Here is an 18,139-nt window from a genome sequence, read left to right as displayed (position 1 = left end):
AGCCCAAATAATTGGTTCAAAAGGACTTGTAGGGCATAGCATTTTTAGAAAATTCTTTGTGTTTTTTAGAATGTTTTTATAGGTACAATCTCAGAAAGATTATCACTGAAATCATTTTCTTGATTCTGTGGTTTTCCATACATATATATATATACATATACACACACACGTATATATTCTCCTTATATCTATATTGTATATAAAATTATATATAACATGATGTTGAAGACGTGTAACTTTTCCTGAGAAGATGTGAAGCAAACAAGAAAAATATTTAAATAATACATTGAGGGCAAAAAAATAGGAACTCGGGCTGTGAGGTTTAATTGCATTATTTGTGGACCATATATAATATGAATTCGAGTCAGCTACAGTCTGACCCTCAAAAGCACAGATTCAGTCACTTCTAACCTAAAGAAGGATAGTCCATTCCTTAGCTCAATCTGCTATAATAAAATACCATCATCAGTGGGAAAGCTGAAGTAACAGACATTTAACTTCCACAGTTCTGCAGGCTGGGAAGTCCAAGATCAAGGTTCTAGAAGATTCATTTCCTGGTGAGGCCTCTTTTCCTGGCTTTGCAGATGGCTACTTACTCACTGTGTCCTCATGAGGCACAGAGAGGGCTCTGGTCTCTCTTCCTCTTCTTTTATAAGGACACTAATTCCACCATGGGGGCCCTACCCTCATGACCTAGTCTTATTCTAATTACCTCTCAAAGCCCCCGCCCCCCTCCAAATACCACCACTTTTGGCATTAGGGCTTCACAATGAATTATGGGGGACACGATCATTCAGTCTATAACAGTCCAGTATCCTGTTTTAAAGGTACATAGGGCATCTCTTTTGTAAGTTGCCATAAAGCTTGCAAATGACTTGTGGAATATTTGTTTAATATTTGAGAAGCTGTTAATTTATGTTACTGTCTCTCCTGTAAATTATATTTCCGATTGCTAAAGTTGGACAACACCTTTGAATTCTAATTTCAATATTGCCAATAAGATACACTTCAGTTTCGCTTGAATAGTTAAATAGTAAAGTTGTATCTTCTGGATGGATGTGGTCTAAAGAACTGTAGTTACTGTGTAACCAGGGCAGATGAAAAATTAACCTGTGTGTTTCAAAATATGTTTTACTGGCCACCAAATTGCTGCAATTAAGGTGACGCATCTGTATACGTCATACATTGCCGTCAACAAGTCCGATCTCCAGATGTTTTGTTTTGTTGTCATTAGTTCTTTCATCCTTGCTGACAGAATATTAAATAACCTTTTTAGGAAATCTAATGTATTTATCACTGAATCATTAAGTTCTTTGTTCACTTATTGATGTTGAACAAGTAGCACATTAGAAAATACTTAATGTGATTTAAAGACAATGCAAAAACGTTTCATAGTCCATTTACTCAGCATCTGTGATCCAAAGCTTGTCCTTTAAGAAGGCCTCTAGAACTCGTTATTGCTTAATTCAATATAGCATAAATGTTGTGAAAATAAAAGAAGCTTTGTAAGTGAAAAGGTAGCATGATTATGCTCTAATAAAGCCTGACATTAATTATGATATGGGAAATGGAATGTCTATTAGTTATAATTATAATTACAGGAATGCAATTTCAACTGCTGCGTATTTAAGCTAAAAAATTGCAAAATATTATGTTAGTAGAGTAGAAATTTTATTCAGGAAAAGGGACAAATCTTGGATCAGAAGACACTGAGGAGATAAAAAAAATTGATATTTAGGGCCAATTTGGTGAACCAGTACAGTGTGATCATGATTATATGATATTAAGTTCTCAGCAGTCCAATTGCATCTATTATTGTTGTTTTCCTCCTCTGCTTCTTTAGCCTAATAGTGCTGCATAAAGCAGGACACAGGTTTTTTGTTGGTTGGTTGCTTTGTCTTGAATCCAACCTGGTTCCTCTCTTTTGCTCCTATGGCCAAGTGACTATGTAAAAAGCGTTGAATAAGCATTGTGCACTTCATGTGGATGCAATGCTCCATTTTCATAAAATCGTGGTTATTTTCCCATTATGCTTGCATATGAGGTTTTGCAGATTCAAAATGCCCAATGAGGTAAATATTTTAGATACTCACAGCAACATATTTTATTAGAATTGTATGTGTTCGTCTTTTGTTTGTTTTTGTTTTGGATAGCTTCGGGTAGTATTTTTAGGAGGGTGGTGGGCACATGAAACTAAAGTTTGACTCAAGAAAATATCAGCACACAATGTTCATGTGCTTTGATTAGTAGATATTTTCACTCTCAGAAAATTATCTTAAGGAAGGGGAGTTGCAGGATGAATGTTTGGGGGGGGAGGAATATTACAGAGTAATTGAATGGTAATGTAAGTTATGGCTGCCAATAACAGAAATACTATGCAGCCATTAGAAGTCAGCTTTTAAAAAATATTTAGTGAAATGAGACTATTGAGTAAAAAACATTATAAGTGTAAAGCCCGACTTAGGCAAAATAAGACTCAGGACATAAATACTGTGGTTATACATGCGTGGTGCTATTATAGGCAATATTTATTTTGTCTGTAAAGTGCTTTGTCTTTCAACAGTGCTTACGTACTGCTTTCCTATTCAGACAGAGTACGTATTATATTTTAAAGTATCAACCAATTTAGAATTGAAGAAAAAAAGTGTCCAAATTAATCACATCAGTCCTATAAGTGAAAAGAATGCTAAGTTAAAGATGACACAGTCTCATTCATTGCAAACCTGACTTTCTATTCGTTTGTTTCCAGGACTGCCTTAGAGAGGGAAGAGAATGAATATGCTACTTGGTGGGTTTCAGGTTCATCCCTGCACTGTTCTTGCAGTACCATCATGTAATGCTATTACGTTCCTTTGCATTTTGGGGTGTCTTAAAAATCTTGACCTAGGAGTTGATTGGAGGGGGTGATACATTAATAAGGTGTTTTTAACACTCAGCGCCTATTCTATTACTTTAATTAGTTTAAAAGATACTTCCCAGCCCTGTGGTGGAGCAGTTTAAGCTAGGAGCTGGGAAGGAAGAGGGGAAAGAGAACTTTCAGGGACAGACTAAGGTTTCTGAAGTAAGAAAAAGGGGGAAAGCGTGTGCTTGGAGCTTCGGGAGAGGAGGAAGTAGTTGTAGAGGGTAAGGGAGAAAGCTGACATCATGTTTTCTGAAGAAAAAGTTTCTGTATTTTTTAATTGTGGTTTTTAGGGCCATGAGTCCTGGTACTGATGAGGCCTTCTTTCAGTTTGGAGGCATGTCGCATTTATGTGGTAGTAAATGTTAGCATTATTTTCAATTGGGAAATTGACACAAATAGCTGTTTCATAGAATCATAAACCTTTAAACTCATGAAAGCTCTGGGGTATCACCTAATTCACATTCCTTCTTTACGCCCTATTATACAGATAAAATGTCCGAGGCTCATTCAAGTTAACTTACCATCAGTTACAAAGGTGTTTTGTGAAACAGCCAAAACCAGAACCAAGGTTTTCTTATTCTTAGTTTAGTGCACAGTCCACAGCCTATCTTTCTATATAATTGTCCAAAATAAAGTACTTTAATCTACAGTTTGTTAGATATATTATTTACCCTTTTCTCTAATTCTTAGAATGAGTATTTGCCTATGTCTTTTCGGTACGCGGGCCTCTCACTGTTGTGGCCCCTCCCGTTGCGGAGCACAGGCTCTGGACGCACAGGCTCAGCGGCCATGGCTCACGGGCCCAGCCACTCCGCGGCACGTGGGATCTTCCTGAACCGGGGCACGAGCCCCTGCATCGGCAGGCGGACTCTCAACCGCTGTGCCACCAGGGAAGCCCTGCCTATGTCTTTTAAAAGCTCTATGTGACCCAGGGCAAAGAAAGCATTTGCATTAAAACTTAAGGTGTGCTTTTCCTAATTTGGGGGTATTTATTTCACATTAGACAGTCCCCAGATTTTATTCTGTTAGGTGCTCACTGTTGTAAGGTAGGAAAATATAAAACTTCAAATGATATTTCAGATTAAAATGTGTTCTATTTCCTTTTTAAAAATGCACCATAAACATTATCAAACATTGAGATTGTCAGAGAAGTAACTTTTCCTAATAGTTCTTCTGGAAAAAGCTGAACAATTATTAGAAGGAAACGTATCAAATCGATGGCCTAGCCAGCTCGAAAATTCTTTGATTGATTATATAAACTTTGAGTGTGTCTGAGCCTTCTTTCTTATTGGACTTCACTCTTTGTTAAAACACTTGATAGCTTGATGGCTTAAAATTTAACTATAAGAGTCATTTTCAAACTTTTGTCAGCTGAATCTATTTTTCAGCAGAAAGCTTATGAAGGACTGCGGTATCTAAAACAGATACGGGACTTCCCTGGCCGTCCAGTGGTTGGAACTCCACGCTTCCACTGCAGAGGGCGAGGGTTCGATCCCTGGTTGGGGAACTAAGATCCCACATACTGTGTGGCATGGCCAAAAAATTAAAAAACAAAACAAACAAAAGAACATATAAGGAAAGCTTACATTTGGAAAAATAATCTTTCATTTTTAAATATCTTTCATTTTTAAATCCTAGCAACCCTTTCCAAGTTTCCATATACTTCATCACCTTAGGACTTTGATGAAGGCCAATAGACAAACCTTCAAATTTGGAGAGTAATTATCTGTACTTAGCATGTAGAAAAATAATATGTAGGCAGAGAAATGATAAAATAGGTGCACAATACTTAGCTCATGTTAAGTATGTTAAAACTAGGAATACGTTTAACTTTCATCTGTGAGAGCTGACAAATATATCTGGTACTCACATAGGGCCAAGCTGGCAATGTAGTCGTAAGAGTTAAATAGTTTTGCGTTTCTGAAGTGGCGAGAGAAGATTTTTATGTTGTCAATGTTATTCTGTGTTTTGCTGTGTTGATGGGTACTCATCTTAAATAGCAGAGAAGATAGTGAAGTCATTCCTAATGCTGCTCTTAGTGAGCATTGCTTGGGATTCCCCTTGCAGAATTTAGAATATGGTTTGAAGGTTAAAGTTATAGGGTGAAATCAGTAGATAATAGAGCGAGAAAAACGTACTTGTTTTCTGCAGCCACATGGAAATATGAGTAAATAGTGCTTTATGTGTTTGGAGATGATTTGTCAGGGCCCCAATCAACTGGCTCAACTTGCACAAAATTACAAAAAAACAAAACACCAAAATTCAGAAGGCAAGATGTACTCAGTAGTTTATTTCTAAACTGTTACTACTATGATTGTTACTACTACTCCTGTAGTAACAGCTCAGAAATTCTGTCATCAGGATATATTATTTTTTAATGATTTCTTATTATTTACTTTTTAAGAGGGGATATATATTTTAGGGAAACTAACCTCATATATTTTATAATAAATGTTCTTATATGTCTTCTGAACAATTGAGTTATACATAAGTAAACAACCAGAAATATTGTTCAAGAAATACAAGGAATGCAGTGATGACAAAAGGAAACTGTTGGAAAATGCTCATTAAAGTTGGATGGAACAGAGAGAAGAGAAGTAAAGGCTACTGATATTTATTTTGAACTTCCAGGCTTGCCATAAACTAGCTTCTTCATTTCTGAAATGGAAGGCCCCGTGATTGATAATTATAACTTTAATTTTTTAAAATATGAAATAAAAACATTTAGAAATATTAAGCTTTACTTCATCACTTTTACTTACGTATCTTTGAACCACCTTAAAAACTAATTCCTAAAAGAATACTGAAATTTTTTAAAGCCAAAAACAGAGAATGTTATTTAAGAATTAATAACTGAATGTACGTTGACTCTTCAGTGGTCTTTCTCTGTTCCATGTTTCCTCTGGATGATAGATTATAGGATTCCTTATCATCTCCCCTCCTGGCTGTGTCAAGTATTTTAATTTTAGTTTTATTTTAGTTTAAAGTTAAATATGGTAGTAACTTGATTTATTCTCTATCATTTTATTAGCCAGATATTAGAAATTGGAAGATAAATATTAAATTATAACGCCATAGTAGAAAATCTTGCACACATTTAAAACCAAAGACCATGTATTTTTCATGTTTCTCCTCATTCCTTCTTCTGTAGGCATAGCAAAGATCCTATGAGAAATCAGTTAGAGATACATTCAGGGATTGTTGACTGCAACCATTTCCCAATGTGGCTTCAGGTCACTGGAAAAGTATTTTCTTCCCTCTGGAGTCAAGGACCAAGTTACAGATGGCTGATAAAACCCATTATATGTTTTAACAGTGTTTGGTATTGGACTGACTCTTTACAAATCATTCCCGTAATTGCTCATAAATAGTTTTCTTCCCTCCTAAAAACTCTGGATATTTCTTAAGCATTACCATCTTTAGTAATTTCCAGCGCAGTGATGATTATGGTTCCATGAATTTTGGCTTTTTGTACCTGCTATTTAACACTCCCAAAGGCCAAGCCTTGGCCCTACTCCATTACTAAGCATCATTTGCTTATGGCCACATTTTCTCCTAAAACATGGCAACTGATTTTTTTCCCTCCTAACTTTGAAACCATTGCTCCAAAAATTTCAAGTGGAGAATCACTCGGGAATTTAAAGGAATGAGCTATTGATCCTTCAGGAAAAATTAACATCTTACCTGTTTCTCTAGAATCCAAATATAATTTTCTTTTTCTCAGTGTGTGATTTGTGGACTAGTAGATCACTTAATCTCTGATATTTAGGTGCTTAAATTATGAAAAGTGACGGTGATGCCTTCCTAATTGATTTTGTTATTATAATAGAGCTCACAGTTTGACTTTGCTTTTTATTGCTTAGCAGATCTCATATGAGTTTTCCTCATTCAGTTCTGGGTTAAAATAGCAAATCTCCCCAAACAGCACTTTGGTCCACTATATCAGTTTTTCTAAGAAATACTTCAGTATGCGCTAAATCTACAGTTACAGTAAGTGGCATTGGCTAGTGATTTGATTTGAGAATTGAGACTATGGTCTGGATTTACTCTTTATGCATTAACACAGGTCAAATGGACAGGGACTGTATTTTAAGTCAGTAATGGAAGGCTGAAGGCTGTCTTAAACCAATCATATCAGTTTTACCCATGACTGATTGATCCCTAGGGGCAGAGCCCTGTAAGCATTTCTCTTACATGAATGGACTCTATAGAGCCTGGAGTTTCATTCATAAAATGGAGATTGAAAGGACACACACACACACACACACACACACACACACACACACACACTCTTTACTCTCTGGAATGTCCATTTATACAGAGCTGAAGGGTATAGTGTTCCATCAGCTGCTGCTTTTGCCAGTTGACTGGAAGTAATGATTAATGCTCATTGGTCCTGCCTGCATGTAACCTGACACTATTTATGGCCTTGCAGTGTTCCTAATGTATAGTGAATGAGAAGGCAACATTCTCAAATCAGAAACATAAACAGGAACTGGTGGGTCTGAATTCCATTCAAATATGTCATTTCAGCCACACAGTGTTTGTCTAACTGGGATTTTACAGGCAGGAAAGGGGGAAGGGAGGGATAATCTGCTTGTGAGTTGAACTAGCATGAAAAAAGGGAATTAGAATGGGGAGGGGGGGTGTACTTTTTTAGTGTAGGATTTTTAGTTTCTTTTTAAAGAAAACAACCAGGATGCTTAGGCCCAGAACTGCTTATTGCGAGTGGGTGAGATGAACATACAACTGTTTTCATATGTGCAACTAAGATTTGCAATTAAATGAGACAGTTGAAGGATGCGCGTTTGGATTTCTCCCTCTGTGTGTGTGTTTCATAAACGTGAACAAGAGAGGGAAGATAAATATTTATTTTTTACAAGTATATGTCTGAGTATATATTTTTAGGTTTAGAATATCGTTATAGAATATTTTACACTTAAAGGATCTCTATACTTAAGTGACTTAACTATGTAATAGTTTAAAGGGAGACTTTTTATTTCATAAAATATTTTTACCTAACATAGGCATAACTTAATTGAAATCTTTTCAAGGAATTTTTTTTCAGATTAAATAGATTATGGTTTTTATCATGGTTGTACACGTGTGTAAATTTTCTATTTAATTGCTTCTAATACAGTCTTGAAAATTTTACAAAGATAGCTATTCAAAAACACATGTGAAAAACAAAGCAAGGCGAAACTGAAAGAATGACACGCATATATCATTATGATTTATTTACTATACTCTTAAGTTTAGAAAAGTATCTTTGAACATTCCATTCTGCTAACCCTTCTTTGCAGTGTGTGGGCCCTCACAGTTCACTGTTTTCATCCACATGTTTTTGTTATTCTTAGCATTAAAAAATAAAACCACCCACTTGGTATGACACTGGAAACATTATACTGAATCCTGGACCTGTTACCTATTTACTACTAATGTCATTTTGAGCATGTTTTGTTACCTCTTTTGTCCTCAGTTTCCTCATTCATGGAAAGGGGAAAATAATTCCTATACCTTTTGTGTTTTTGTGAGGATTAAATATGACTATGTTTGTAAAATTGCTAATACAGTGTTAGGGGTCTAGGCAGTTAGAATAAGGATTTCTGTTGATATGATTTTATCTTAACTTCTAGAGATTTCCTCAGACTGTCGCTAGTTCTTGAATGAGGTGCCACTATTACAATATTTATAAATACACTTCAGTGCTAAAGGATAGGACAAAATAAGAGAGATATTCTTATGTTAAAACAATCATATTGGGGCTTCCCTGGTGGCGCAGTGGTTGAGAGTCCGCCTGCCGATGCAGGGGACACGGGTTCGTGCCCCGGTCCGGGAAGATCTCACATGCCGCGGAGCGGCTGGGCCCGTGAGCCATGGCCGCTGAGCCTGCGCGTCCGGAGCCTGTGCTCCGCAGCGGGAGAGGCCACGGCAGTGAGAGGCCCGCGTACCGCAAAAAAAAAAAAAAAGAAAGAAAAAACAATCATATTGGGCTTCCCTGGTAGCGCAGTGGTTGAGAGTCCGCCTGCCGATGCAGGGCACACGGGTTCGTGCCCCGGTCCGGGAAGATCCCACATGCCGCGGAGCGGCTGGGCCTGTGAGCCATGGCCGCTGAGCCTGCGCGTCCCGGAGCCTGTTTTCCGCAACGGGAGAGACCACAACAGTGAGAGGCCCGTGTACCGCAAAAAAACAAAACAAAACAAACAAAAAGCAATCATATTGTGCATAGCCAGCAAGATAGTGTACAATTATGCTGTTTCTGACGAAGTGAAACAGTCATACTGAACTTACTGCTAGTGTTATTCATGTTTAAAGCAAGGAGACTAAATCATCTGAATATTGAGGTGATCCAAGGAAAAATGAGTGAGAGGACAAAGCAATTCATGATGTATTTGTTTCAAATTGTGTAGGTTCCAGAAAGGGAACAATTCAGTATTGAAGCTCATCATGAAAAATTCCCCCACTTCAGAATTTTTTTTGTGGCCCGCTTTGGCAACTAATGGCATCTTTTCTCATATATATTTTTAAACTTCCGTTAATTGTCAGAGTGCAATAATATCTAACAAGTAGTCAAAGTTAAAATTGTGCTTATTTTGTGCAATTGTGTTTCCTATCGTTGCAACTTTATTTTCAACTCTAACTTACTGAAACCTCCACAGGCTTGTAAAACTGTGAGCCAACTAGATCATAATAAGCTAATCCTCTTTGAATGTGGTGGTTATTTGTGTAGGATACTGTCCCCTGCAAAAAAAAAAAAAAAAAAAGCCAAAAAGCCCAGATGCTTACAAGAGAAGTTTGTGGTTTCTCAGGTAAAATTCTATGCTGTTGTTTTAGGTTATATAGCCTTTAAGTTTTAAAAGCATCTGAATGCAGATAACTGTGTTACTTTTTTTTTCTTTTTCAAGGTTTTGCAAGCACTATTCTAGGCATACAAAGACTGACATAGTTCTCTTTCTGTCCTCAAAGTCTGTCAACAGTAGATTCAGTACATCTGATCTGTGGCAAAAGAAATATCTCTGCAGATTTTACATTATTTATATTCACAGTTTACTAAAAATCCTAATGACAAAGCTCCCATCTACGTGTGAATGAAGTAATACCAAACGCATCACTCTCTTAAGATTTCAGCCACCTCCAACTTTTCTGCCTTCTTTACGTGTTTCAGTGACTAAGTTGTTATATTTATATAGAGCTTTTGTGACTGACAACAGATAGATCTTATAAAACTTGACTTAAAGCCTTCACACTTGAATTCAGACATATTAATACTGGGCCTTATTTTTTAGAGTTAATTACTTTCAGCTTTGTTCTATAAATAGCTTGTATGGGTGTAAAAAAAATCCTTATGTTAGCATCCTTTTTAGAACACTTTATAAAATATATTTTCTTGATTAGTTACACGAAATCTCTTCATGTGGCAAGTAGAAATGCAGAGTAAAAGGATGTTACACTAGTATGTATGTGAAGACCTGTGCATTTAAATACATCTTTATGAAGCTCATTTATTTATGCACTCTGGAAAACCTTTGGATTTTAAACATGAAACTGAATTTGCCAGGAAATGAGAAGAAACAAAAAACTTAAGTTTAAGAAAGACAAAACTTAGGCAAGATCTGTCATAATGCTCTTCTTTCTTGAATGAGATTGATGCGATTAGTTCTTGGTACAGCTCAGTATTTGTTTAGATGATAAATAAATGTCTTTGAAAACTTGTTTAAACTCCTGTGTTTACATTGAAATACACACACACACACACACAAGCACATTTTTCACCAAGTACCTGTTAATTTCAGATGTATGTTGACACACACATTTTGGCCCTGGAGTTTTAATTTCCGCCATCATCATTATACCATAAACAAGTTTAGGTGGACTTGATCTTGTTACATCACCTCCTCAAGGAGTTAGTTAAGTGTGTAATCAATCCATCTCTGCAGTGTACACTCACATGAAAGCAAAATCACATTAAAATACCACATCAAACTTATTTCTATTTTACTGGGATTTCTCATTTACTCTCAGAGATTTGAATGCTTAATTAAGTTATCACGCTGATTGTTTCTCCAGGAATTTAACTAGAAGCATCAAATGAAAGAAAGGTGCTTTTTCCCCCTTATTTAGAGTTTACAATCTGAAGTGTTTTCAGCTTCGTACACTATTTGGTAACAAAGAATTTCAACAAATCATAGGGATGTCTCATACAACTGTGGCAAATAGTTTCTCTCTGATCCGGCCTGTTATAGCTCCTAGAAACTTTAGGCAAACCATGACCTGAAGAAGAAACTTCATCCTGTACTATGGGGCAACGCATATGCAAATCAGAAAAGTGCCTAGCAACTTCAAAACTGCACTTTGTGGGCAGACCTTTGGTAAAGCTTCCCAAATCAGTATTATGTTTCCCAATACAGTTTTAAAATGCAAGTCAAGAAACAGCTTTTTAGTTTCATACTTGCTTATCTTAATTTAAAGGAAATTTTAACTGCGTTACTAAAGGTGAAGACTAATCAAATCAGGTAGTTTAGTGTGTTAGTTTACTTCTTCTTAACTTCCGCCACAGTGACTATGACTAGCGCATTAAAATGACAACAGTGCTTTGCTGCTTTGAATTTTTGCAGCATATTAGATCAGCTTTCATCACCATGAACTCATCTGTGACAAATTATAGGCAGTTTAGTTTCTGCAAGCTGATTTGGCCCCATCCTAAGGTCATGCTGAAGAGCTCTTTGATCCATAAGTTTCCAAATAATAAAAAACAATCCTTTACCCTAAATTAAATATACATAATTCAATTTACAGATTGAATTTAAAACTTTTTAGACTAAAGCCATTTAGCATCAAATATCAGGGAGTAATACCGTAAAAAGAAGCTCAAAAGAGGTACCTCCAAATATTTTGAAAATATAATGGAGCTTCTCACTTAAACCTTATAAATTTATAATGAATTTAAAATCAATATATTTTAAATATCATAGGTTAATAGATTTATGAAGAATATTACTGAATAAGTACACGAATAAGCAATGTCAACCATCTCAATAGATACATGATTTAAGAATAGCAAATTAAGTTACAAAAATAATTTTGATATGTAATTATTTCTAGTTTTAAGTACGGTGATTCACACAGTTTAAATACTTGTGAGGTTCACTTAAAAGTAGATTCTGTTAGTAATAAGTACCTTATATTGAATCCTGAGTGTTAGCAGAAAGTGGGCAGAATGTTGCCCATGGCTTACTCCATATGGTCTTCCAAAAACCCTTTGAAGGAGATCACTGTTATTCCCATTTTACAGATGTGGAGGTTGAGAGTTAAGAGGTGTTAAAAAACTAACAAAATGTTATACTCCCATAAAATATCAGAACTGAGATTCAAAACCAGGTCTCTTAGATGACAAGGTGAACGTTTGTAATCACTGCTGACTAATGATCCTAAGATTATAATCATGGATGCATATTAAGACAGTGTAAATATGCTCTCATCTTAACGTTTGTGAACAGGATAAACTGCAGCTTATTATTGTCACTGAATTATGTAAGTTTTATTTCATGGATAAACATAAACGAATACATATGAAATGCCTCCATTCCCTGCTACAAAACATTTCCCTTTGAAGTCGCCACTTAGCTAGTTTGGATCTGAGTTGAGCATTTAGCAAAAGTTAAAATGTAATGCCAAACTTCATTGGTTGGATTTTTTATTAGATAAGGTAGAAATGAAAGCAGCAGGCAATTTAATTAGCAGTAATTTTTCTGGGCAAGTCATTACTTTGATGAACTTCAGAGCAACGTTTATGGCTCCTAATTAACCATGTTAGTCATTTGATTGAATAATCACTTTGGAAATGTTTCTACAATTTGATTAGAGTCTGACCCACTCGGATGGTCATAAATTAACTGATATCGCTTTAGGATAACATGACTTTCGTTACTTTAGGGGAGTAAACTTCTCTTAGCCATATTTTTTTCAGGCTTCTCTGGACCATACAGAGGGCACCGATTTTAAAGATAGACTGGACTTAAACGATGCTGGCCAAGTGTCTCAATTCCAAGAGCTAGATGTTAATTTTATTTACTCTGGGGTGTAATCAATAGTATTAAGAACTGGCATAATCACAAATATATTCTCATGTATGCATTTTTTTTTCTAAATTGCTGTTCAGTGCTTTTTTGTTGAGCCTTTGGAAACGTAATGGAGGCTGCGGCATCAGCCATATTTTATGTCATTAATTTACGATGAATTTTAAATCAGTATACTTTAAATGTCATAGAATAATAAGTAGAATTTATGAATAATATTACAGAGTAAGTACAACAGAAACCAATAAATCAGCTAGTTCAATAGACACGAGTATTAGTGAAATTATCCATCGAATCCTATCTTTGATGTCAAATGTCTAGTTTTCCAGGATTATGATTATTTCATATGATGTTAGAGGCACTTTTATAAGCCGACCCTTCAACTTTGAATAGTGGGTTTCTCAGAAACGCTTGCATTTTCTTTCTTCCGCTTTTTCTCCCCCTTTGGGGAGGAAACTACATTTAGTCACGCTAAATATATAATAGAGTTTAACCTATACATTTCCTTGCTGCCTCCAGAGCCAGCCAGCTGTTTTTACAGCCACACTCCAGCTGGGCAGCAGTCAGTAAAAGTATTTTGTGGCAGGGTGTCAACATTGGTACAACAAAATGCTTGCCTCTAAGCAGCTGCGGAGCTGATGGCAGAGTCATTAACACTCTCCTTTCCAGGCCCAGCTGCCTGAGGGAACTTACGCCTTGGTAATAAATCAAAATAACATGAAAAATTAATTTGAAGTACCATTGGTTAAAGAGTTGGGATAAAATGCATTGCTAATCATTTGTTAACCCAGAAGATCAACTCCACTGCAACCCTATTGTAAGCACTGATATCAGGAAGCACGGTTTAACCCTGTAGGGTCAGAATTATATACTACATAATACTTTATATAAAGAAGGCACAATGTAATAAAGTGTTTGAAAATGAGTTTTACACTATTTTCGGCTTGTAAGCTATTGATTGCCACATACTTTTCAATATTACTGCTATTAGGGATCGCCATTAAGCTATTTTTGACTAAAACCACATAAGATAAGCTTTTTTCTGTGAAATAATATCTCATATTTTGGTTGATATTTATCACTAGAAAAAATTTTAGAACATCAGGTAGACTTTAAAAATGGAACATTCCAGACCAAGAAAGAATGACATCTGGGCTAAACAGTGCTCATTATCTATTACAGCATGAAAGTCTATAGATGGAGAGTTAAAGAGAGATAAGGGCCTTTGGATTCCCATTCATTTAAATGTTATTACTTGTTCAGAAGTTAAGTACTTACTACAAGTGGTGGAAAGGAAGATATATTCTTATATTAAATAGCACACTTGTCATATATATTTTATACATTTAGTTTTGTACATGTTGTTTTAAAAACTTAAGTAATACATACAGAAGATAGAATCAACTTAATCACATGTGTATATATTCCTGTGGAACCTATATATGTTATATGTAGGGTTGGGCCCAGGTTTTTGGTACCTAAAACTTATAAAATTTGGGGAACCCTCTGAAACAAAAGGAAAAGGAAATGACATATACAAAATTAGGCATAGGATTTCAGTAAGGCTCTTGCAAGTAGAGGGTCTTGAGGTTGAAACTACACTCTCTTCACCATGAATAGACCTCTGGTTATGTGAGTGAACTTCTATATTCAGAGTTAAATAACTAGGGAGGATAACAGACTCAGATAACATCTCACCCAACCCTTTGTTTTATATAAACTTAGACACAAAATGGCTTATCTAAAGTCATGTAGCTTTATTAGTAGTAAATGAAGGACTTGAATTTTAATCTTTTGTCTCTTAATCTATATATCTTTCCTTTTCCCCATATCTAAAGCTACTAAACACATTAGATACACAACCATCACTATGACTCAAGTTTAACCATTAACCAAGTTTATTTTCTCAGGGATGAGTTAACTGGGTCACACAGGCAAGGCCTCACTCTTAAGGTAACAATGGTGTTTGCTAAAAAGTTGTTGGATTTCTCTTTTATAGCCTCACTGGATTTGAATCTGACCTGTGGGCTTAACAAACTGAAAAGCCAGTCTTGTTTCTATCTGAAGAAAAAAGAGCAGTCACCTTACTAGGCTGGAGTAATTTTAAGAGATATAACAATTTCGTCTTCTCATAATAATTTCTAGCCAGTGTTCATGAAATAAACTATGAATGAGTCTTTTATTGATCTTTGCTTTGGATGACATCGAGTATACAAAGTTATTCCATACATGTCCTGAAATATTTTTTAAGTCATGACACTGTTTGAGGACACAATCACATTGATGCAGGGTTGCTAGTAAAGCCACCTTTACTTTATGAAGGTTGGTGTGGGTAAAACTTTGAATTCACCTGCCTGTTCAGGAGAATCAGTATCCACCATGGTATGCTTCTCATCCTTAAGTTTCTTGTGTGGGCCCTGCCTGAAATGTTAACTATGTGTTGACAAGTTCCCCTCAAGAGACTCGTGTCAGTTTCTGTTACTTTTCCTTTCTGCACTCTGTCCACTGATAACAGCACATTTTCAGCTCCAGACATCTTTGACCGCTGTTGTTTCCTCTTGCAGAAGTGCCTAGCTGCCACTCCATTTATATGAGGCAAGAAGGCTTCCTGGCTCATCCCAGCAGAACAGAAGTTAAGTTTTCCACTATTGAAATTCTTGTAAATACCTGTCAACATAATTGGACATCCTAAGGATGCTGTCAGATTATCATTATATTACATGGGGAAAATCACTTATGTCCACTAAACCATTATTTTAAAACTTTTCTTTTTAAAGTAAAAGGAAGATTTTTCAGGTCATGATCTCTTATATTTGGTTGTTAACATGAGTCATGTGCATATAAACAGCTGAAAAGTGGACTTCTCTGTTCTTTTTTGCCAGCAACCACATCCTTTTGAAAGAGAACGTGTGCTTTTATAAGATCACCTTACCTTACTGCTTTCTACTGAAGTGTATCTTTTAGGAATTTTCAGTTTTGCTTTAGAGACCTAAGTCATTGTTTTGAAATAAAGCACCGTTGATTTAAATACATTCACCTTTAAATATCCTAGATTTTACATTTTGGGACAAGTAATTGTTAAGAATGGACTTTCACAGAAGAGACTTAGAAAAGGAGTTTTCTGTTGTGGATGTGTTATGGTAACCGTGGGGGGAAAGTTTTGTTCTAATGGGCATGATGCCTGCAAAGTAATGAATGAAAATGATTTTATCTGGATAGACTCCCCTTTAAAGTATTTCCGGAATTATGTGCATGGTCCTTGATGTCAATACTATGTATCTTCAGTGAATGACTTAGATCCATCCTTCTAGGTTGAGTCCAGCATTGGTTGTTTTGTTTAAATAACATTAATAGAAGTAAATCCCCATGTTTAAAGGATAGTATTATGAGATGGTAAATCCAGAAAATATGAGGCCAAAAATTTTGCACAAATGCAATATAATTATTGTTGCTATTTTTAATATTATGTACCTACCACAGAGACCAATACTTTTGAGAAATAAAACTGTGACTAAGCTATGGGAAATTTCTTCCTGGTGATGAAAGATAACAGCAATTAAATGAAGGTCCCACAGTCAAGGATATTTGGGGGAGAAAATGATTGTGAAAAGCTGTCAATTTATTTTGCATTTTTCCTGTGGACTTAGTTATGTTACAGCAAAAAAGGAAAGTTTTTTTTAACTGCCTTGGCTATTGAAGATGAAAACATGAGAAAGTTAACCTAGCTAAATATTTCTGCAAAGAAGTAAGGGGGTAAACCGTACCTGTTTCAGCTCCTCACGGTCATAATGCAAGGTACATGGCAGTAATTCACTCTGATTTCCCTCTCATCTCGTTGAATAACAAAACTTGGAAGAAAATGGAAAAGGAAACGATACGTTGTACATCCCAGGTTTGCCAGTGTTTACGTAAGCTCTATGCTTTTGTTAGTAATAATATAAATTGCTAACTCTCATGTATTACCATGTGCTAGGCAGTGTTCTAAGGCTGCATATATTAAATCATGTAATCCTCACAACAACCCTATAAGGTAGATGCTTTGTTATCATTCCCATTTTATAGATGAGGAGACTGAGGCACAGAGGTTAAATAATGTGTCCAAGGTCACGGAGTGGAAAAGTAGAAGAGTCCTTTTCTACCTCCGTTTTTGCGTTAATGGTTATATTTTGATTTATTTGTGAGTGTTATTTCTGTCATGAGTAAATGTATTTCATTTCCCCCCACAGGCTGCATGTTTGAAAAGGGCCCCAGGCAGTTTTATGATGACACCTGTGTTGTCCCAGAGAAATTCGATGGTAGGTTTTTCATTGTGTATCAAGTTTTGATTTCTGTAAGAGGACGAGGAGAGATCACCTTCGCCTCTCCTGAAAGCAGTCAACATCGCTACTTAACGATCTTTATGCCCGTCACTTACGATGCACTCAAGTCTCGCTAAACTTTGCCTCTTATAAATTCCCTTTCCTTTGCCCATTAAGAAGCTTTTTCCTTTGTCCTATGAGAGATCCCATTTTTAGAGTTAGACAGAGTGTCATTCTTGCTGGGCTTTATGTAGAATAAGGGGGCCCTTTCCATTGCCCGGCTGAGGACATGCAGCTTGTTGCTTGAGATTTACTGAGAGCTGATCCCGTAATTAACAAAGCAGAGGAGAAAGCGTGCTACCGTGGATGCATGGATGACTAATGCAGGCTCTTGCCTTTTATTGTTCACGAAAACATGCATTATGGAACACAGGAACAATACAGCTGCCCATTTAGTTAGTGATTGTGAGTCCTCCTTTTTTGTTTTTCCCCTGGGAAGATGTTCATTACTAATGTGACATTACTTTGTAATTGCTTCAGATGGAGTTAAGAAAGCATCACTTTTTTTTTGTTTGTTTGTTTTTGCCGTACGCGGGCCTCTCACTGTTGTGGCCTCTCCCGTTGCGGAGCACAGGCTCCGGACACGCAGGCTCAGCGGCCATGGCTCACGGGCCCAGCCGCTCCGCGGCATGTGGGATCTTTCCGGACCGGGGCCCGAACCCGTGTCCCCTGCATCGGCAGGTGGACTCTCAACCACTGCGCCACCAGGGAAGCCCTGCATCACTCTTTTAATATCACTTGCTGTGGCAATGAAAATGAAAATATCACCCCACACACACACGTTAGAAAGGGGTGTCAAGTTA

General features: G+C 36.4%; 1 protein-coding gene across 11 annotated transcripts in view; it reads left to right on the top strand.

The window, feature by feature from the left end:
• The window catches only part of ETV1 (ETS variant transcription factor 1), a 96,289-nt gene that overhangs the window by 61,027 nt on the left and 17,123 nt on the right, over positions 1–18,139 (top strand). For 9 of the 11 annotated variants that reach the window (XM_030857164.2, XM_030857166.3, XM_030857165.3 and 6 more), the window contains 2 exons: positions 15,543–15,611; positions 17,205–17,273. The exons of 1 other annotated variant lie outside the window; for it this stretch is intronic. In XM_030857164.2, the coding sequence (XP_030713024.1) occupies positions 15,543–15,611; positions 17,205–17,273 (138 nt within the window). Of the gene's footprint in view, positions 1–15,542; positions 15,612–15,642; positions 16,871–17,204; positions 17,274–18,139 lie in introns of those variants that run through there. One more of the 11 variants, XM_060304678.1, reaches the window with a different exon arrangement.

The sequence above is a fragment of the Globicephala melas genome, chromosome 9 (assembly GCF_963455315.2).
Source record: "Globicephala melas chromosome 9, mGloMel1.2, whole genome shotgun sequence".
NCBI lineage: Eukaryota > Metazoa > Chordata > Mammalia > Artiodactyla > Delphinidae > Globicephala > Globicephala melas.
The sequence above is the reverse complement of the archived record's forward strand: the minus strand, read 5'-3'. Positions and strand labels throughout refer to the sequence as shown.